This window comes from Macrotis lagotis, chromosome 2 (assembly GCF_037893015.1).
Source record: "Macrotis lagotis isolate mMagLag1 chromosome 2, bilby.v1.9.chrom.fasta, whole genome shotgun sequence".
NCBI classification, from domain to species: Eukaryota; Metazoa; Chordata; class Mammalia; order Peramelemorphia; family Peramelidae; genus Macrotis; species Macrotis lagotis.
Window position 1 is genome coordinate 129,847,835 of NC_133659.1, and position 22,087 is coordinate 129,869,921.

Below are 22,087 nucleotides of genomic sequence, written 5' to 3' on the forward strand. Positions count from 1 at the left end.
GGAAACAAATTCACAATTCAAGGTCTCATGGAGAAACTTCATAAAGGTCTGTCTCACAGGGGTAAAAGGGGTATATAGGCCAACATAGGTGGGAGAACTGGGAAGCCAATGAGACACAGCACAGCTTGGATCAGTAAACCAGTAGTGCAGCAGGCCAGCAGTGAGGATCCAAACCCTAGCTCAGAAGACAAAATTCAAGTTCCAGAATACTGGTGCAACAGGTAGTAGATATGGCTACCCTAATGCAGGGAACAAAATACTAGTACCTGAAGCACAAAAGACATAGGTAAACCAAGATACAGACTCCAAGCCCCAGCAAAAAAAAATTGAGACTGTGCCCTCTTTGCCCCAGGAGCAGAGCTCAACTCTCAAAATGAAAAAAAATTACATAAAAAGCATAAATCATGAAAAGCTACTATTCTGACAGATGATAAAAACATCATCTCAGAAAAGGAAAGCAGCAAAATGTTTACATGTTAAACCTCAAAGAGTTTTTGAATTGAACTCAAATCCAAAAAGACCTCTTGGAAGAGCTCAAAAAGCAGTTTAAAAACCAAAGAAGAGAGGAAGAAGAAAAATGGAGAAAAAGAATTAGAGTCATTCAGGAGACTTGTGAAAAGTTGACTGAAAACAACATAAAGTAAAATTGACCAAATGGAAAAAGAAATCAACTTCAAAAGTAAAAATAAACAAATAGAAAAGGAAAATAATTCATCAAAAAGTAAAATTGATCAATGGAAAATAAATGAATTCATCAAAAAGTAAAATTGACCAAATGAAAAAGAGAAACAACTCATCTGAAAGTAAAATTAACCAACTAGAAAAGAAAACACAAAAGTTAACTGAAGAAAATAAAACCCTCAAAATTAGAATTGGACAAATGAAAACTAATGACTCCATGAGATGGCCAGGATTCCATTAAACAAAAACAAACAGCTGAAAAAATAGAAGGAAAATGTAAAACCCTTAATAAAGACAATTGACTTGGAAAATAGATTGAGGAAAGATAATTTATGAATTATTGGCCTATCTTAAAGTCACATTCTGAAAAAAAACTTGGACAATATAATGCAGGAAATTATCAAAGAAAACTAACCTAATATCCTATAATAAGAAGATAAAATAAATAGTACTTGAAAGACTCTATCAATTGTCTCTGGAAAGGAATTCCAAAATAAAAACTCCAAGAAATATTGTAGTCAAATTTCAGATTTCTCAGCTAAAGGAGAAAATACTATAAGCCTCCAAAAAAAAAGCAAATAAATGGAATCCACAGTCAGGATTACCTACTACTTATCATTAAAGGATCAACTGTCTTGCAAACTTTAGCATATTCATTTAGGGGAAAAGATGAATTTTCAACAAAATATAGGACTTTCAAACTGACCTGATAAAAACAACAAAATTGAATAGAAATCTGAAGTTCAAATTGTATTTCTCTAAGGACAGTTGAAAGGAACATAATTAGACAGAGGATGTGGCTATAAATTGATCATGATATGGTAATTTGCTTTAGCTCATGATAGTTATATTTTTATTGGGACAATTAGAGGGAGATACTAGAGAGTGTAGGAATAAATTGATTATGATGTGATGATGATTATAATTTTTGAGAATTGTACTTCTATCAAGACAGTTGAAAGTAGTACACTTTAACTAAGGATGTGGATACAAGACAGATTTAAACAATTTAGAAATGAAAAAAGATCAACTGGGAGAAGAAAGTGGAGGCTTTAGAGGATAGTTAACACCACATGAAGAAGCACAAAGGACCAAAGGGAAAGTAGGGAGAATGTAAACACTAAATAAATCTTGCTCTTAATCAATTTGGCTGAAAGAGAGGATGACAATACATTCCCAATTGGGTTTAGAAATGTATCATACCCTACAGCGAAATCGGGGGGGGGGGGGGGACAGGAAGGAGAAAGGATAGGGTGAGGCAGGCAATAATCAAAAAAGCAAAATATTTTTGAGGAGGGATAAGGGAAAATAGAAAAAGAGTATAAATAGGGGAAAGATAGAATGGAAAGAAAGAAAAAGTTTTTGCTTAAATAAAACCAATGCAACCAAGATTAGAAGGAATGCAGAAGACTGGAAAACAAGGGGCAGCTAGGTGGCACAGTGGATAAAGCACCAGCCCTGCAGTCAGGAGGACCTGAGTTCAAATCTTGCCAAAAGAAAAAGAAAAGAAAACTGGGAAACAATTTGCATAACTAGTGTTGTGAATAACGGACTCATTTCTAAAATATATAGAGATCTAAGTTGAATTTATAAGAATACAAGTCATTCCCCAATTGATAAATGCTAAAAGGATTTGAGCAGACAGTTTTTGGATGAAAAAACTAAAGCTATCCACAGTCACATAAAAAATGCTCCAAATCATTAGTGATCAGAGAAATGCAAATTAAAAAAACTCTAAGGTATCACCACACATCTATCATATTGGCTAAAAAGTTAAAAAAGAAAATGAACAATGTTGAAGAAAATGTGGAAAAACTGAACTAAGACACTAATGCATTGTTGATGGAGTTGTGAATTGTGAACCAACCATTCTGGAGAGCAATTTAGAAATCTGCTGAAAAGGCATACTCTTTGCAAACTCTTTGATCTAGCAATACCACTATTAGGTCTATGTTCCAAAGAGATCATTAAAAAGGGGGAAAGGCCCATATGTACAAAAATATTTAAAGCAATTCTTTTGTAGTGGTAAAGAATTGGAAATTGAGGGAATGTCCATCAATTGGGGAATGACTGAACAAGCCATGTTATATGAATGCTATGGAATACTATTATTCTGTAAGAAATAAGAGGAGCCAGACTTTAGAAAAACCTGGAAAGACTTGAATGAATTGATGCTGAGTGAAGTAAGTAGAACCTGGAGAATATCATGTACATTAATAGCAATAATGTGAGAGGATCAACTATTATGGACACAGCTTCTCTCAGAAGTTCAGTGATCAAGGACAACCCTGAGAGACTTGTTATGGAAAATGTAATTCACACCCTGAGAAAAAATTATGGATTCTGAATGCAGAACAAAGCATACCATGTTCACTTTTTAAAACTTCTTTTATGTCGTTTCTCTTGTGATTTTTTCTCCTTAGTTCTAATTCTTTTTTTTCTACATTTCTAATATGTTGAACACAATTATACATATACAACCTATATTAGATTGCTGCCATGGGGAGGGTAAGAAAAGGAAGAGTGATAGAAAATATGAATTCAAAAGCTTATAAAAAGATGAATGTTGAAAACTTTGTATGTAATTGGGAAAAAGTAAATAAAAAGGGTGGAAAAAAAACTTTAGCACAAGAGGTGCAAAATTATATCTATTAAAAAAACTGCTATAAATTCAAATTAACCAATTAGAAGTTCATGACTTCATGAGAAATCAAAAAATATTAAAGGAAATTTTTAAAGGAAGTAGAAAAAAAGTAATGCATTGTAAATGAAGAACAACAGACAGAAAACATATAAAAGGAGAAAAATTCTAAAATCACTGGATTGCCTAAAAGTCATACCAGAAAAGGGATTTAAATATCATATTTAAAGAAATCCTCAAAAAAACTGCCCAAATATATTATAGCAAGAAAACAATCCCCCAATTTATGGGAATTGCTTTGATTTCCAATTCTTTTCCATAACAAAAACAAAAATTATGTATATATAATGATTTGTACAACTAAATTCTTTTCCCTTTTGTGAATGTCTTTAGGCGATAGACTTGATGGTATTCGTTGGATCAAGAAGCATGTCTGCACATAGCTATGTCTGGACATAGCTTTTTTAGATTGCACATCTTTGATGAGTAGTCTTCCCCCTGCTGTGCAAATTTTTTTTCATATTACCTGTTGAATGGAAAGTATGTGCATTTTATTCATGCCAGTATTTAATATAAATTACCAGAGGCCTGGTCATAAGCCGAACTGAAAAAAAAAGAAAATCAGATAAGAGGAAAACCAGAAAGAGATTAGTATCATAAAAACACAAGGAGGATGGAATGTCAAGAAAGAGGGAGTTGTCAGGTGTCAGAGCCTGCAGAAGGCAAAAAAGAATGAGAACTGAGAAAAATCCATCAGATTTGACCATTAAGAGCTCTAAGGTTAATTTTTTGAAAAAAAAGATAATTTCAATTGAGTAGTATTGGATGTCCCATCATAAATGAATGGAGCATTAGAAAGTGGAAATAATGAGTATACCTAACTTTTTATTTCAGCTAGAAAAGAGAAAGTCTAGTAGCTTTAATCAAAAATATTTTAGAGAATTGCAGCTCATGGGCAGGTCCCAGAGAAAGAGCATGGAGATAGGGAGAAACTAAAACTTAGAAAGGTGAAGAATGATAGCAGGTGGCAAACTGCTGGAGAAGAGAGGGCCAAGGACACAAGTAAACAGATTGACCTTAATGAGAAGAGCAGTTTGCCTCTTCATTAGAGATTCAAGCAAATGGAAAGACTTGAGAATGGTGTCAATGGTAATTGAGATGTAGAATAGGAAAAATGAGGGAGTTCATGGTGAATGACCTTTTTATCTGTTAAAATATAAACTGTGTAAAATAAAAAAGAAAGAAGAGGAAGTAATGAGGAAAATTAAAAAGAGAAGAAATTATTTAGAACAGTCAATTTGGGTAGTACCATAGAAACTCAATCAGGGAAGAGCAAAATGATTCTGAGATAAGTTTAAATTACTTTCCAAAATTATTTTTTCTAAACTTATAAATATATTACTAGGCTATCAGCTTTTACCAGGATTAGAAAATAAATTTCCTTACTAATATTAACATAAATTATAGTATATAATAAAAATAAGATTGACATTTATAAGTTATATTTAGAGAAAATAAAACATGCTGCAAACCATAAAATAAACACTTTTTTTTAATTTTGCAGTTATGACAATTACAGATTGGCAGGTGGATAGTATTTGATGGCCCAGTTGACCCCATATGGATAGAAAACCTAAACACTGTGCTAGATGACAGCAAAACCTTGTGCCTTGCTAGCAGTGAGAGAATCATTTTAACTGATAGCATAAGGATGATTTTTGAAGTGGATAATCTCTCTCAAGCCAGTCCTGCTACTATCACTCGATGTGCAATGGTCTATGTGGTAGGATTCCAGGAATAATTTTCCTATTAAGTTAACCTGTAAAAAAGTAAGCTTCCTTTCAGATATATTTTAAAAGTCTGGTTTAGTTTCTTTTTATACCTAGGAAGGAGCCGCTGGTACTACTGAAATTGTGCATTCATAGTCTTAGTAGGGTGATGGTTTTTGATTTTTGTTTTTTTCATCATTCATTGCTAGAAGTATAATCTGTTTATAATTTGTTTATAAATCATTATAAAAATGATTGTATTATTGTCTATGGGGAAATACTGGATGTCAGTATCACTCATGGTTAAAACATTTGTTTTGCCTACTGTGTACCAGATCCTGTGCTAAGAATGGAGTACAAAAGGAAAAGACAAATAATATGCCCGTAAAAAGGCTCACATTCTATCAAGAAAGGCAACAAGTCAGTAACTAGGCATGTGGAAGCTAGATCCAGAGTAGATGGAAAGTAATCAGAGAAGGGGATGATCTATACAGCTGGTGGGGAGGTGAGGAGGTGGGGAGGAGCAGAAAAGTCTACAAAAAGTGGGACTTGAACTAAGTAAGTAAGAAGTTGAGGTGATTTAATTAGAAGATCACATTTCAGTTATCAACAGGAGACTAGTGAAAGACTACACTGAATCATGGGTAGTCTTGTCACTAGTGGCAGACTATATCCATATGCAAGACAGTTGACTTAATATAGAGGAATACCATAGAAACTCAATTGGGGGCAAATTGGGGAGCTTTGGAAAGAAGTCTGTGATCAAAGAACATGGTTTCTGTGTGTGAAGCTAATTGCTGTGCATTGTATTTGAGACCTTGACTTTTGTCAACAAAGTTAAATGAATAGAGTAGCTCAATTAGCTGAAAAATAGAAATGACCCTCCCATAGACAAAATCAGTGGTTTTCTGTATTATTATTATTATTATTATTATTATTATTATTATTATTATTATTATTTGCAGGTAACTAATAAATCTCTCCATTTCCCATCTCCCCATTCTCCTTCACTCAAAAAAAAAAACCTGAATTCCACAATTAGATCCAAGAATCATTTTATTTTCTACTTTTGATCCATGCTAAAATGTAAATTCTCCTTGGAGAAATAATATTTAAGTTGTTATTAGTCATTTGAATATTGGTACAGTACAACATATCTTCAGTGTCAGTGACCAGTGCCAGTAACAAGCTGAGAGCACATTTGGATAGGAGGGAGGAAGAGGAGAATATGAAGTCACTGGACTTCAGTGGATGGACAAGTTAGTGAAAGGACTCTCTGAAGGGGAAAATGGCAAGTAAAAGTTGCCACCACATGGTGAGGGAAAAACTAGTTCTGTTTCCTTCACAGTTTTTCCCAGAGTTGATCTTGGGAAGGAATGAACAGTAGTAGAGCCTAGAAGCTTCCTTAACCAGGTTGTTGATTGGTGTTGACAAACTGAGACATAGTTGAAGTAGTAAGGATCATTGGAAGAAGAGGATACTGTGAACCATGCAATCTGGGATAATCTGCCTGTTCTAGCTTCGCAGTCCGTCAGTCATAGCCACATCCTAATGTAACTCCAGGAATACATTCTCCCAGACCATTTCTATTAATAGAAATAAATTAAGGGAGGGAAGAAAAAAAGTTGAGGGAGAAAAGCACCATCTAAACTCCTTTTGAAAATGTAAAGTGATCACAAAAGACATTTTCTTAATTTTCTTAGATAATTGGAGGCACTTCTATATGAAGAATCTGTATTTTCATGGTAAATTTTCATTTGCTCATAATATATTATGAACAATATATATCTAGACTCTCATCTCATTTTATTTTTAATTTCTAGGATCCTGCTGACTTAGGATGGGACCCATATGTTAAGACATGGCTTAGAAAAGTTTCATCACTTCTTCCACAAAGAGGCATAGAAAATCTTGATCAAATGTTTACCAAAAGTGTAGAAGAAGGTCTACATTTTTTAAGGAAGAATAATAGTATGCAGCCATTTTCTGTACATGAAATATCAATTTTAAGAAATCTCTGCAGGATTCTTGATGCTTTTTTTGATTTCATGGAAAGCCATGGAGCTTTTGGTAAATGTAAGTGTAATAATTTTTCCAAATAATTTTTACTTGGGTCAATTAATTTTCTTGAGTGCCTGTTGGGTAAAACTGAAAGAAAATTTACCCCTCTCTCTACAAAGAGTGTGCATTCTGGTTGGGAGTTGGGAGTTGGAAGTTATTCTGGTTTGTGAGTTATTTATAAGTTACATGTCAATAGGGGAAATAGAAAAAAATTAAAAATTAAATTCATGAGAAACCGAGAGGATTCATGAAAGATAAAGTTTAAAAATGATCAGGTGAGTTGATTAGAGAAGAAAGTTTAAACTATATTTTGGAGTTGAATATAGACAAAAATAAAGGAGAGAATGGAGAAAAATATTAAAGGAAGAAGAAATGGTATGTGTAAAGCATAAAATCAGAAATTGAAAAAATCTTATACAGGAAAACAAAAGATTTGCCCAACTTAATTAAGAAACTCTCTTGGAGAATATTCAGAGACAAAATTGAAGAGATTTGTTTGGTTTCACAGGATTGTAAATTGTCTGAATATGGATGTGAACTCAAGTCTTCCTGATTCCAGGCCTAGAACTTTTAATAGTATATCTAACTGGGGAGAATGGGGGAGAGGGAAGGAAGGGGAAGAAGGAAATAATGTTATTTGCCCAAATAGCAATATAAATTTCTTGAACTTCTGAAAATTTTTGATTACTCTTTAAACAAAATCAGACAATCTGATGCATCATTGATGAGATTTCTCTTCTATCTTTCCATTAAACTTTATCCTAGTTCTATTCCATTTTCTCTGTCATCACTCCCAGAAAATAGTGTACTATAAAAATGTATCTGGAAACTGTTCTTAACCTCTCCATAGAATTTTTTCACAATTCTAGAAATATCATGTCTTGATAAGAACTATAAGTATTGTTCTCACCCATGATTGAAAAAAGAATTCCCTTCTACTGGGGCACAAGTCCAGTAGATCCTGTTCCTAGCCCTTAGTGAGTGGTTCAGAAATCTAAGAGGTGGTATAGAAGGAAAATTCCCTGTCACTGAACCATGGAATTCAACCCCTTAGCCCTTGTTCTCCTCAGTGAAGACTGGAAGTTCTATGAAGGAGTGTGAACAAGGGTCCTAGTACCATCTCTGAGAGACCATGAGCAACCCACCCCTAAAGCTGATAACTACAGGGTAGAAGAATTGGTCTCTGGTTATCAGCCTCATGCAGTTAGGAGACTGACAATAATTTAGGAATTTGAGTGGGGTTTTTAATAGGGATCTTCAGACAGTCTCCACCCAGCTATGATGTTCTGATCTTGGGCATCTCTGGTGGGTGAGGGGGGCTTCTCCCCATATTCTGTCCTTGAAGATTACAGGCAATCATAGTCTTATGTCAAAAAGAAACAAGTTAGGGGGATGGTCTCTTAACAGAGAAAATTAAAGCATGTGAGGACAATTTGGGAAGCACAGTAAACTAGCTAATAAGTTTCCATGGCAAATTAAAAATAGGTCATAATATGACTTTATAAGACAGAGTTACACAATGGACCCAGGTCACAAAATGAAGTTTAAGAAACATCAGAGGAGACAGAACAATGTATATTTCCATTACATATGACTTTCTTTTCTGCTTTATTCTCCATGGGTAGTCCACCTCCTTCCAATTATCCAAATTCAAAGGAAAATGGTGGTAGTGGTAGGAAATAGGGTTATCTATTCCTCTCTTCACAAAGGCATTTTTCAATGATCTCACCAAAAATCATCTTTTGGCTTGTTAAACTGTGATAATCATGTTTTATCATCTATTTTATCAGTAATTATACTCACTTTTAAACTATTAACTTCTGCCCCCTGCAGAAGATACTTTGATAGATGATTCATAGTTTTCTTATTCCCCTCTTCTACTTCATTATCTTCCCCCTCATCTCCTGCATTATTGTTGTAAATTTATACATAAATATGTATGTATGCTTATTTGAATATACACATATGCATTCAAATATATTCATGCATATACATGTATAATATTCCTATTCATGAAATGCTGAGACTACATAGAACACAATTTAGGTAAAGCTTCTGTACTATGTAGCAACACCCAGTCATACCTGCTAAATGTGATTTGGAACCAAAAGGCTACAAACCAGGGGAAAACATTTTATATCTTAAAGAATATATCAAGGCAGCTAGGTGGCGCAGTGCATAAAGCACCGGCCCTGGAGTCAGGAGTACCTGGGTTCAAATCTGGTCTCAGACACTTAATAATTACCCAGCAGTGTGGCCTTGGGCAAACCACTTAACCCCATTTGCCTTGCAAAAACCTAAAAAAAAAAAAGAATATATCTACAAAACACTTGAAGATTACATAGGAGAACCTTATTCCATAATTTGTAAAGATATATATGCCTTGAATAAATAAGAAAACAAGGCAGCTGATAAGGGAATATTCTCTTCCCCATTAGGATGAGGAGGTCCTCTTGTTCACTCCTTAATCTGAAAAGGCCAATCTAGGGCAGTGTTTTTACAAATATTTTCACTACATTTTGATACTTAAATGATGGGAAAGTTTTGACAGCTAAAAAAATATTGTTTTCCTTTCTCTTTTCCAGCTACTTTACCGAACTTATTCCCAGAAAATGAATATGCTGATAGATTTAAACGTCCGTTCCCTGAAAATGAAAAATGGTCAGTCACATCAATTTTGTGATGAACCAATATATTCATAATATCTATTTTAAATTGGTTTATCACAGGTTTATCATAGTCTTTTGCATAATTATCAAAGAAATCTTTCTTTTATTATGCCTAACTGTTATTCTAATAAGTAGTGTTTGAGTTAATTGGACCAGAATCTTTACATGAGAAAAGAATCATCATGAACTCTTTTCAGATTACTATAACCTGTTGCTATGAACTATTGTTGCTGTCATTGTTGTTTAGTTAAGTCCTCTTCAACTCTTCATGATCCCATTTCGATTTTTCTTGGCAAAGACACTGTACTGATTTGCCATTTCTTTCTTCAGCTCATTTTACAGATGATGATACCCTCAATATAAATAGAAAAATTTTGAGAAGTTGGAATAAGGTTGAAGACAATGATTTCCATTTTTGGTCATATTGAACTATAATTCCTTGGGATCAGGCTCAGAAAGCAGTTAATGATGAACTAGAATTCAGAAAATTGCTAACCCACTTGAACCCTACAATCTTTCCCTTTTTTGTGGCAGGCTAGGCACATTTCCTCCATGACCTATTTTTTTTCTAATCCAATTGATATATGAAGGAGGAATATACTTGTTCTGCTTGATCCCAGGAGACACAAAGTTGAAACAAGGACTAGAGGTTTGCAGAGAGATGATGGTCAGCATAATGTAAAAAAAAAAAAAATAACAAAAAATTCTCCTGTTAATGTGCTGACTAGATGAGGGGTTTTTTTTTCTATTATATATTGTAGGAGGACTTCTGTTCAGGTATGGATTGCACTAAGTGACCTCAAAAACTCCTTCCTAGGAGCTAGGAAAAGGAAATTCAAAATTAGTGGCTTCTTAATTATTATGTTTTTCACATGAAACACTAAAAAGCCATATAGGAAAATAGCAATATAGGAAAAGTGTGCATTTTATCAGAGTTCATGAGTTTGAGGTCAGGAAGGCCCATGTTCAGATCCCAACTCTGAGACTTGCTCTGGGATCCTAAGCAAGGTACTTACCCTGTCAATTCCCAAGGTACCTCCCTAGGACTTATTCTACTAAGTCACAGATGTTACTGATCTTTTGATTGAGGAAATTTTATCAGCAAGAATTCCCTTTACTGATACTGACAAAATCACAGATGCCTCATTCTTGACTATTTAAAAATCAAGTTTCATCCTGGAAGAAAGGAAAACCTAAAGCTTGCAAATGTATTTGAAAGAGATGAACTAAATATTGTAAAGACTTAGACTATTTTGTATAATATTGTACCTTTTGAATAAGAAATAATTGTCACATGATCACTATTACAGAATTAAACAGTCTCAACCCTGAAGTTTTCATAACGATACTTTATTTAATGTCCCAGAAATATTAACAAGAACAATTTTTAAGCAGAAGTGTGTATCTAAGTAAATTAGTGAACTGATTTCTTTATTCTCCTTTTTCCAAATCCTTTTATTCTCCATTGCAAGTCTTTTCCAAGAACAGGAGGAGTCATTTTGGTTTCTTCAGAGAAATCCTGGGAAATTATGCTTAATGCTTGATAAGATTTTTGTATTTGCATTTACTTGGTCATTTGGAGGAACTTTGAAACGTGAAGATGAACATGAAGATGATGTCCTATATGGTGAAGGCCAAGGATTTCCAGCTCTCCTGAAAACAACCTATGATTTTGACAACCTCATTCATGAATTGTTTGAAGGAGATCCACCCTACGGTATGTTCTGACACATTCATGGAATTAAAAACAAAAAGGGCATGTAATTTGAACTTTGAACTTTGTTTTCAATTTATTCTGAATCTTAAGTAAAACCTGTTTTTGTGTTTCCACCTAAAAACCTTTCTTTAGAAAAATGTTTTAGCAATATCTTTTGAGTTTTTGTAAGTCCCCCCCTGCCCTCAACTCAATTGTACCCCCCTTTATGACAGAAAAGATTTAAACAAAAATAAGAGGATTGGACTAGATAACTTATGAGGTCCTTTTTTTGCTCAAAATCGACAATCCTATGAACAAACTAACAGAGTGGTCACAACAGGAAATGTATACTTTCCCTTTTTAATTATTATTTCCCTATATAATTATAATTCCTTATTTCTTCATTGAAAGGAGAAAAGTACATTTTATCACCAGACATTTGCTCATTTTATTTCTTTTTGGTGATTTTTTTTCCAATGTATTCCTCTTAAAATAGGCAAAATAAAAATGTGAAGAAACCTGTAATTATACCATTTCACTTAATGAATGTCTAATTCAATCTGCAACTAATTGAAGACTTTGAAAGAGTTATAAGGAGTGTCAAAGTAGGAAAACCACATATGGATTTTGAATGAATAAATATGAAATTTCGTATAATGTGAAGACCATACCAGATAATACAAACTGTTAGGTGATTTTTTTAAAATTTCATTTATTTAAAGCAATGGGGTTAAGTGACTTGCCCAAGGTCACAAGTAAGCATTAAGTGTCTGAAATTGAATTTGAATTCAGGTCCTTCTGACTCCAGGGTCAGAGCTCTATCCACTGTGCCACCTAGCTGCCCCCGAAGTAGATGATTTTTTAACCCATATTTTACTTTGACACATTAAATGTTTTAAAGATGAAACTAAACTCACTTAATGTAATCTCCAATTCATTGTATGAATCTTTTTTTCTTTTTAAAAATTTTGACAAAAACCAGCTACTTTGCTCTCAGGTTTGTCAGCTTTCCCTTCAACAGCTTTTCTGACTACTATAATAACCAGATAATATAGAAGGGGTAGTAATATTTCGGGAGATGGCTTTAGGACTAAATCCAACTGAATCACACCAAGGTATTACATATGAATTCCTGATCACAAATGCCATCTTCCATCTTCTAGAAATGGGGGAGAAAATCATGGTAATAATAAAGTGGATCCATGAATTTCTGACCTCAGCATTCATTTAAAATTCCTCTATAAATTATTTCTTTTCTGAATTTTCCTGACATTATTCCCTCTTTATTCTCTTCCTGCCTGTCTGATCACTCCTTTTCAGTCTCCTTTGCTAGTTCGTCATCAATATTCTTCCCCTTAACTGTAGGTATTCTATATTGTTCTCTCCTAGGACCCTTTCCCTTCTTTTTCCCTCTAAACTCTTTCTCCTCTGAGTTTTTTAATCATCTCTTTACAAATAATCTTTAGAATTACATATATCTAGTCCTAGTCTCTCTTCTGAGCTTTAATCTTACAACATCAACTATTTATGGGTCATTTCAAATTGGATGACCAGGCAAACATCTGAAACTCAACATGTCCAAAAGAGGATTCACTGGATTTCTCGATATTCCAATCTACCCTCTTTTTGTTGAATCTATCCTTCTAGTCACCTAACTTCAAGTCCTCATTGTGACAAGGGACTCCTCACTCTCCCTCATTTCCTATATCCAATCAGTTGTCAAATCTTATCATTTCTACACATCAACTTTTATCATATTGCACCCCTTTTGTGTTACCACCTCAATTCAGCATCTCATTTTCTCTTGCCTCTCTCCAAGTTTCTTCTCCAACTGATTTAAATACATTTAAATAAATCCAAAGATTTTCTAAAATGGTTTTCCTAAATCAGAATTATGTTGTTCTCCCCAATAAATTCCTCATCTCCTCTAGTATCAAATATGAAATCTTATTGGCATTAAAAATCTTTCATAAACTGGCTCTAGTCTACCTTTCCAGGCTTATGATAAATTACTCCCCTTCACACATTCTTATAACTAATATGTAGAGTGGTTAGAAGTTTTGCTTTGTAAATATTATTTCATTTTATCTTCACTACAGACCAAGGAGGAAACTAGGACAGACTGCAACAGGTAACTACAAATGAGTCACAGATGATTACAAACTAGTGTTCCAGGCAGAATGAAACTAGAACTCCAATCCTCCTTACTCCAAGTCTATCACACCTAACTACCATGCCTCCAATTTGCTTTCCAGCTAATCTGAGCCGACTTCAATAGGGCTTCCTGAATGATGCTCTACCTCTCATCTACTTACCTTGGCACTGAATATAGCCCATGTCTGGAATGTATTCTTTTCTCCCTTATCCCTTTTAGAGTCATTAATCTACTTAAGACTCATCTCAAAATCACTTTTCATAGGAAACCTTTCCTCATCTCCCTAGAGTTCACCTTGCATCAATTTTATGTTTTTGTATTGTATATATATGAAATTGGTGTGGGAAAGAAGTGATATCCAGAACTAGGGTAGTAGCTATGTGAGTGGAGAATAGGGAATATATATGAGATTAGAAAGATGGTGACAAGAGAGGATCGTCTCTTAGGTGCTCTCTCATAAAACTTCTAAACTAAGGACTCTGACTAAATTTTCCAGAGACAGAACCCACAGAGGGACCCAGGGAGGCAGTTCTCCTACTCAAGGTAACCTGGAAAAGAGCAGAAAGGCTCTGCTCCCTGGGGTTGGAGGGGCGGCCCACCAGAGCTAAAGAACTTCAGCCTCCGGGAGGGCAGCCCCAGGGCGCTGGGAGCTGGCTCACAACAGTGGGGGAGTTTCCTGATCTACAACCCGGGGAGCACGGGGCACAAATTGGGGGAATAGCGGGGGACCTCTGCCAGAGAGAGCACGTGGAGCCCAGCCCTCAGGGCACACAGCCAAGAGCATGGGCCAAGGCAGTCCAGATCCAGGAAATAGAAGCAGGTGGAGCCTGGAAGCAGGAGCCCCCAGGGCATGAGCCTATTGAACCTAGGGAGGGAGCAAAGAGAGAGACTGCAGAGCTCTGTCCCTCTGCCCCTGGAACAGGATGCTGGGGCTCTGACCACATTCAGATCCTGATCCCAGTCTAGGCCCCCCCATAGAACAGCAGGGCCCCCCCCACCTCAGCCCTGTGACAGAGTGGGGCACATATGGTCATTCACAGACCAGAAGGGAGGACAGAGCCTCACACACTAAGACCCTTGTGGGAGTGTCCCAAAAGCTCAGGAAGCACCCCCAAAACAGGCTAAGGCTGGGAAAATGAGCAAGCAGAGAAACCAGAGGAAAACCACTGAGAAATATCTTGCCTGTGAGCACAAGAAGGATCAAAATACTCAGTCTGAAGATGAGGAAGCACAAGCTCCTGCATCTAAAGACTCCAAGAAAAACAGAAATTGGGATCAGGCTATGACAGAGCTCAAAAAAGAATCTGAAAATCAAATGAGGGAGTTAGAAGAAAAATTGGGAAAAGAAATGAGAGAGATGCAGGAAAAACATGAAAATGAAGTCAGCAGCTTAGTCAAGGAAATCCAAAAAATGCTAAAGAAAATAGCATGCTGAAAGTAAGGCCAAGATGGCGGAGAGAAGACAGGCACAGTTCTAAAGTCTCCTGATCTCTTCCCCATCTATCACATGAAATAAACCTCTTAAAAGAAATCTGAACCAGGAAACCTAGAAAGAAAAGCCAGGAGAGGAAAATCTACCTCAGGATTTGTCTCCCGCAGCAGCCTGGCTAGGATCAGCCAGATCAGCAGCTGAATCGGAACTGGAAGTCTGAGGGCCCGAGAGCCGGACCTGCTGGATCAGCGCTGGGGCTGGATGAAGGGGGCTTGGGTCCGTGGGGAAGCAGAGGCGCTGGTGTTGGTGCTGTCCCCCTGGAGATTGGGGGAAGGGGCTGTGGGGAGAGGTCTGGTGCAGGAGAGCTGTGGACACCATCCCTGGGCTCCTCAGGTCTGAGAAACTCTGAGCCCATGCCTCCATTGCACTGAGGCCTCCTCCCAAACAAAGGCATATTACTTCTGCCTCAGACCCAGGTGTGTGAGCAGAAGAACCAGCCCAGCTGAGGAATCACCTCAGGCCAGGATAAAGCCCACCATTGATTGAAGGCAAAAGAATTCAATAGCTCAATTCCCTACCTCAAGCAAAGGGAGAAGGCCTCGCAACCAAGGTCACAAACACCCCAGAGAGAGTATCCAGCACCTCCTACTGGGCCATCCAGAGAAAACTGCACTCAGTAAATCCTTTAGAGATCCCAAGCCCAGGTGAACCAGCCCCACCCAACTCAAGGTCTTAGCATAATGAAGAAGGGTCAGTGGAAAGGTAGATTCATAGAAAAAATTCCTGGAAGGGAAAGACCCCAACCCAGAGAGGCCTGGAACATCTGAGGAGAATACAATCTGGTCTCCAGCACAGAAAGACTTCCTTGAAGAAATAAGGAAGGAGTTTAAAAATCAACTGGAAAATTTGGAGGAGACAATTAATACCTTGCAACAAGAAAACAAAACCTTAGAAAGTAGAATTGGACCAAACACAAAAGGAGAATAAACCTCTCAGATCATCAATTGGATAATTACAAAATGAGAATAATTCTCTCAGATTCTCAAATGAGCAAATGCAAAAAGAAATTAATTCTCTCAAAACCTCAGTTGGTCAAATGGAAAGCTCTTTCAAAAGTAGAATTGACCAATTGGAAAAGGTTAATGAAGAAAACTCCTCCACCCAAAAAATAATGGAGTCTACAGAAACTAATGACTCCATGAGACAGCAAGAGTCAGTTAAACAAAATCAAAAAATAGAAAAAATAGAAGTAATGTGAAATACCTCATCAACAAAACCAATGACCTCAAGAATACATCGAGGAGGGGCAACCTGAAAACTATAGGACTTCCTGAAAACATTGAAGAGAAAAAAAGCCTGGACTTAATATTACAGGATCTAGTGATGGAAAAACTGCCTGACATCATCGAATCGGAGGGCAAAGTAGTTATTGAAAGAGTACATTGATCCCCACCAGAAAAAGATCCTAAAATGAAAACACCAAGGAATGTTGTGGCCAGACTCCAGAACTATCAGATAAAAGGAGAAAATCCTGCAAGCAGCCAGAAAGAAGCAATTTAAATATCAAGGAGCCACAGTAAGGATCACGCAGGACCTGGCTGCATCAACTTTAAGGGATCAAAGGGCCTGGAATGAGAAATTTCGAAGAGCACGGGAGCTTGGAATGCAGCCAAGAATCTACTTTCCTGCAAAGCTGAACCTTCTCTTCCAGGGAAAAAGAAGGACATTTAACGAAATGGAAGAATTCCAAAAATTTCTGATGAAAAGACCAGAGCTAAACAGAAAATTTGGATATCAAACAGAAGGTTCAAGAGACACATGAAAAGGTAAAAAAAAGGGGGGGGTGGTAAAAGGAAAAAAATGCAATCCAGCAAGTTGAAACTGGCTATATCCCAGCATGGGGGGGGGGGGCGGGGAGAGACTCTCATAAGTCCTGAGAAATGTAACTCTAATAGAGAGAATATACCAAGCCAGAAATGATAGACATCCATGACCTATCCATGAGACCGCTATCTAATGGTATGTAACTGGCTTTAACTCCTCTGGGGAGAAAGACTCTAATAACTCTCAGGAATTTTGACTCTATTCAACAGAATATACTGAACTAGAAGGGACAGACACTCAGAATTTTCTATGACTTAGATAGAATGATCTAAAAAAAATACACTACCTCCCTAAAAAGGGGGAACAGGAAAGAGATGGGAGGAGGGAGGGGATTGAATGGGGCAAATTTCATTACACTAAGAGGTACAAAAAAACCTATGTTAATAGAGGGGAAGAAGGGAGTAGAGGAGAAACACCTGAATTTCTTCTCATCAGACTTGGCTTAAAGTCAACCTACACATACTCAGTTAACTTATAAAACATCTAACCTTTCAAGAATTAAAAGGGGAAAAGGGGAGGGGGGGACAGAGAAAGGGAATGGGAGTGGAGGAAATAAGGGGAAATAACAAAAGGAGGGAAGGGAAACAGGGAAAGGGGAAGAAAGGGGAGGGTGTGATATAGGAGGGCAAACACACTGAAGGGGGTGGTATTCAAAAACAAAATACTGGGGAATATGGATAAAAGGGGGGAAAGGGGGGAAAATACAAACAGAGGGAAGAATAGCACAGAGGGCAATAAAGAATTAGTAATCATAACCTTGAATGTGAATGGGATGAACTCTCCTTTAAAACGTTAGCAAATAGCAGAGTAGATTAAAAACCAGAATCCTACAATATGCTGCTTACAAGAAACTCATTTGAAGCAGGAGAGATACATATAGAGTAAAGGTAAAAGGTTGGAGCAAAATATATTTTGCTTCAGCTGAAGTAAAAAAAGCAGGGTGTAGCAATCCTTATCTCAGACAAAGCAGCAGCAAAAATAGATAGCATTAAAAGAGATAAGGAAGGAAACTTTATCCTCCTAAAAGGTACCATAGACAATAAAGTCATTTCAATATTGAATATATATGCACCAAGTGGGACAGCACCCAAATTCTTAGAGGAGAAGCTGAAAGAATTACAGGAAGACATAGACAGCAAAACTCTACTAGTATGAGATCTCAACCTCCCACTATCAGATCTAGATAAATCAAATCATAAAATAAACAAGAAAGAAGTTTAAAGAGGTAAATAGATTGTTAGAAAAATTGGATATGGTAGACTCATGGAGGAAACTGAATGGGGATAGTAAGGAATATACCTTTTTCTCTGCAGTACATGGAACCTATACAAAAAATTGAACATGTACTAGGACATAAAAACCTAATGATCAACTGCAGAAAGGCAGAAATAGTGAATACATCTTTCTCAGATCACAATGCAATAAAAGTCATATGCAATACTGGGCCAAGGAGATATAGACCCGAGCAAATTGGAAACTGAATAACCTCATCTTAAAAAATGAGTGGACCAAAAAACAAATTATAGAAAGAATTAACCATTTATCCTAGATAATGATAATAATGAAACAACATACCAAAACCTATGGGATTCATTCAAAGCAACTCTCAGGGGATATATTATAAGCTCTAAATGCATATATGAATAAATTGGAGAAAGAGCGGAAATCACTGAACTAAACATGCAACTAAAAAAAATTAGAGAAAGAACAAATCAAAAAATCCCTAATCAAATACCAAATTAGAAATTTTAAAAATTAAAGAATTAATAAAATTGAAAGCAAAAAAACTATTGAATTAATAAATAAAACCAAAAGTTGGTATTATGAAAAAAACCAATAAAATTGATAAACCTCTCATCAATTTGATAAAAAAAGAAAGAAGAAAACCAAATTGCTAGTATTATAAATGAAAAAGGTGAACTCACCACCAATTGATGAGGAAATTAAAGTAATAATTCAAATTTATTTTGCCCAACTTTATGCCAATAAATTTGATAAACTAAGTGAAATGGATGAATATTTACAAAAATATAAGTTGCCCAGATTAAATGAAAAAGAGATTAAATACCTAAACAACCCTATATCAGAAAAAGAAATTCAGCAAGCCATTACTGAACTCCCTAAAAAAAAATCTCCAGGGCCTGGATGGATTCACAAGTGAAATTCTACCAAACATTTAAGGAACAATTGGTTCCAATCCTATATAAACTCTTTGGAAAATAGGGAAAGATGGAACTCTGCCTAACTCTTTCTATGAAACCAATATGGTACTGTTTCCTAAACCAGGAAGAGTTAAAACAGAAAGAAAATTATAGACCTATTTCCCTGATGAATATAGATGTAAAAATCCTAAATAAAATCTTAGCAAATTGACTACAACAAGTCATCACTAGGATAATACATTATGATCAAGTAGGATTTATACCAGGAATGCAGGGTTGTTTCAATATAGGAAAACTGTTAGTATACTCAATTATATCAATAACAAACCTATCAGAAACCATATGATCATATTGATAGATGCTGAAAAGCTTTTGACAAAATACAGCATCCATTCCTATTAAATACACTAGAGAGTGTAGGAATAAATGGACTGTTCCTTAAAATAATTAGCAGTATCTATCTGAAACCATCACAAGCATTATACTCAATACGGAGAGGCTAGAGCATTCCCAATTAAATCAGGGGTGAAACAAGGGTGCCCATTATCACCACTACTATTCAATATAGTATTAGAAATGTTAGCATCAGCAATTAGAGAAGAAAAAGAAATTGAAAAGAATTAGAATTGGGAAGGAGAGACAAAACTCTCACTATTCGCAGATGACATGATGGTCTACCTAGAGAATCCCAAGAAATCATCTAAAAAACTTCTGGAAACAATAGCATTTTAGCAAAGTTGCAGGTTATAAAATAAACCCCATAAATCCACAACTTTCCTATATATGACTAGCAAGAAACAGCAGGAAGAGCTAGAAAGAGAAATCCCATTCAAAGTAACCTCAGACAGTGTAAAATACTTGGGAGTCCTATTTGCCAAGACAGACTCAGAATCTTTTTGAAAACAATTATAAAACACTTCTCACACAAATTAAATCAGATTTAAATAACTGGGCAAATATCAACTGCTCATGGATAGGTAGAGCTAATATAATAAAAACGACAATTCTACCAAAACTAAACTATCTGTTTAGTGCCCTACCAATCAAAATCCCAAAAAATTACTTTAATGAGTTAGAAAAAATTGTAAGTAAATTCATATGGAGAAATAAAAAGTCAAGAATTGCCAGGAGTTTAATGAAAAAAATGCAGACGAAGGTGGCTTAGCACTACCCAATCTAAAATTATATTATAAAGCATCAGTCATCAAAACTGTTTGGTATTGGCTAAGAAATAGAGTGGTGGACCAGTGGAATAGACTAGGTGTAAAAGCAGGAGAGGATTATAGTAATCTGTTGTTTGATAAACCCAAAGAGTCAGGCCACCAGGATAAAAACTCCCTCTTTGATAAAAACTACTGGGATAATTGGAAGTTAGTATGGAAGAAACTTAGATTAGACCAACACCTCACACCCTTTACCAAGATAAGATCCAAATGGTTACAGGACATAGACATAAAAAAACAATACTATAAGCAAATTAGAAGATCAAGGACTAGTCTACCTGTCAGATCTATGGAAAGGGGAACAGTTATGACTAAGGAAGAGTTGGAGAACATCACTAAAAATCAATTAGATGATTTCGATTACATTAAATTAAAAAGTTTTTGCACAGATAAAACCAATGTAATCAAGATCAAAAGAAAAGTAGTAAATTGGGAAACAATCTTTACAACTAATGATTCTAACAAAGGACCTCATTTCCTAAAATATACAGAGAACTGAGTCATATTTTTAAAACAAAAAGCCATTCTCCAATTGACAAATGGTCAAAGGATATGCAAAGACGATTTACAGATGAGGAGATCAAAGCAATCTATAGCCATATGAAAAAATGCTCTAAATCATTAATTATTAGAGAAATGCAAATTAAAGCCTTCATTGAGGTACTACCTGACACCTCTCAGATTGGCCAGTATGACCAGGAAGGATAATGATCATTGTTGGAAGGGATGTGGGAAATCTGGGACACTATTACACTGTTGGTGGAGCTGTGAACTCATCCAACCCTTCTGGAGAGCTATTTGGAACTATGCCCAAAGGGCAACAAAAATGTGTATACCCTTTGACCCAGCAATACCACTACTGGGTCTATACCCTGAAGAGATAAGGAAAAAGGGTAAAAACATTACTTGTACAAAAATATTTATAGCAGCCCTGTTTGTGGTGGCAAAGAATTGGAAATCCAGTAAATGTCCTTCAATTGGGGAATGGTTTAGCAAACTGTGGTATATGTATGTCATGGAACACTATTGTTCTATTAGAAATCAGGAGGGATGGGATTTCAGGGGAAACTTGGAGGGATTTGCATGAACTGATGCTGAGTGAGATGAGCAGAAACCAGAAAAACACTGTACACCCTAACAGCAACATGGGAGTGATGTTCAACCTTGAAGGACTTGCTCATTCCATCAGCGCAACAAGTGGGAACAATTGTAGGCTGTCTGCAAAGGAGAGTTACCATCTGTATCCAGATAAGGAGCTGTGGAGTTTGAACAAAGTACAAGGACTATTCCCTTTAATTGGGGGGAAAAAAACCAGATGTCTTATTGTTTGATGTGGTTACCTCTGAGAATTCTGTTCTCTTTAAGGATATGATTTCTCTCTCATCACACCCAATTTGGATCAAGGTACAACATGGAAACAAAGTAAAGACTGACGGGAGTGCTATCTGTGGGGTGGGGTGGGGGGGAGGAAGCAAGACTGGGGGAAAATTGTAAAAACTCAAATAATATCTTTAATAAAAATTTTAAAAAAAGGAAAAAGAAAATAGCATGCTAAAAACCAGCTTAGGTCAAATGGATAAAACAGTTCAAAAAGTTATTGAGGAGAAGAATGCTTTAAAAAGCAGAATTAGCCCAGAAGGAAAAAGAGATAAGAAAAGTCTATGAGGGAAACAAATCCTTCAGACAATGAATAGAACTTTTTTTGAAATCAGAA

The 22,087-nt window shown here is 35.9% G+C and overlaps 1 protein-coding gene and 1 long non-coding RNA gene across 2 annotated transcripts in view; both read left to right on the plus strand.

The window, feature by feature from the left end:
- DNAH14 (dynein axonemal heavy chain 14) overlaps nucleotides 1-22,087 on the plus strand; it is a 577,586-nt gene that overhangs the window by 236,880 nt on the left and 318,619 nt on the right. The window contains 1 exon segment of the mRNA XM_074220908.1: nucleotides 14,417-14,419. Coding sequence (XP_074077009.1) covers nucleotides 14,417-14,419 — 3 coding nt within the window.
- Nucleotides 5,053-9,796, plus strand: LOC141513193 (uncharacterized). The gene is made up of 3 exons (XR_012475732.1): nucleotides 5,053-5,105; nucleotides 6,915-7,167; nucleotides 9,738-9,796. It is a non-coding gene; the product is annotated as an uncharacterized LOC141513193 (long non-coding RNA).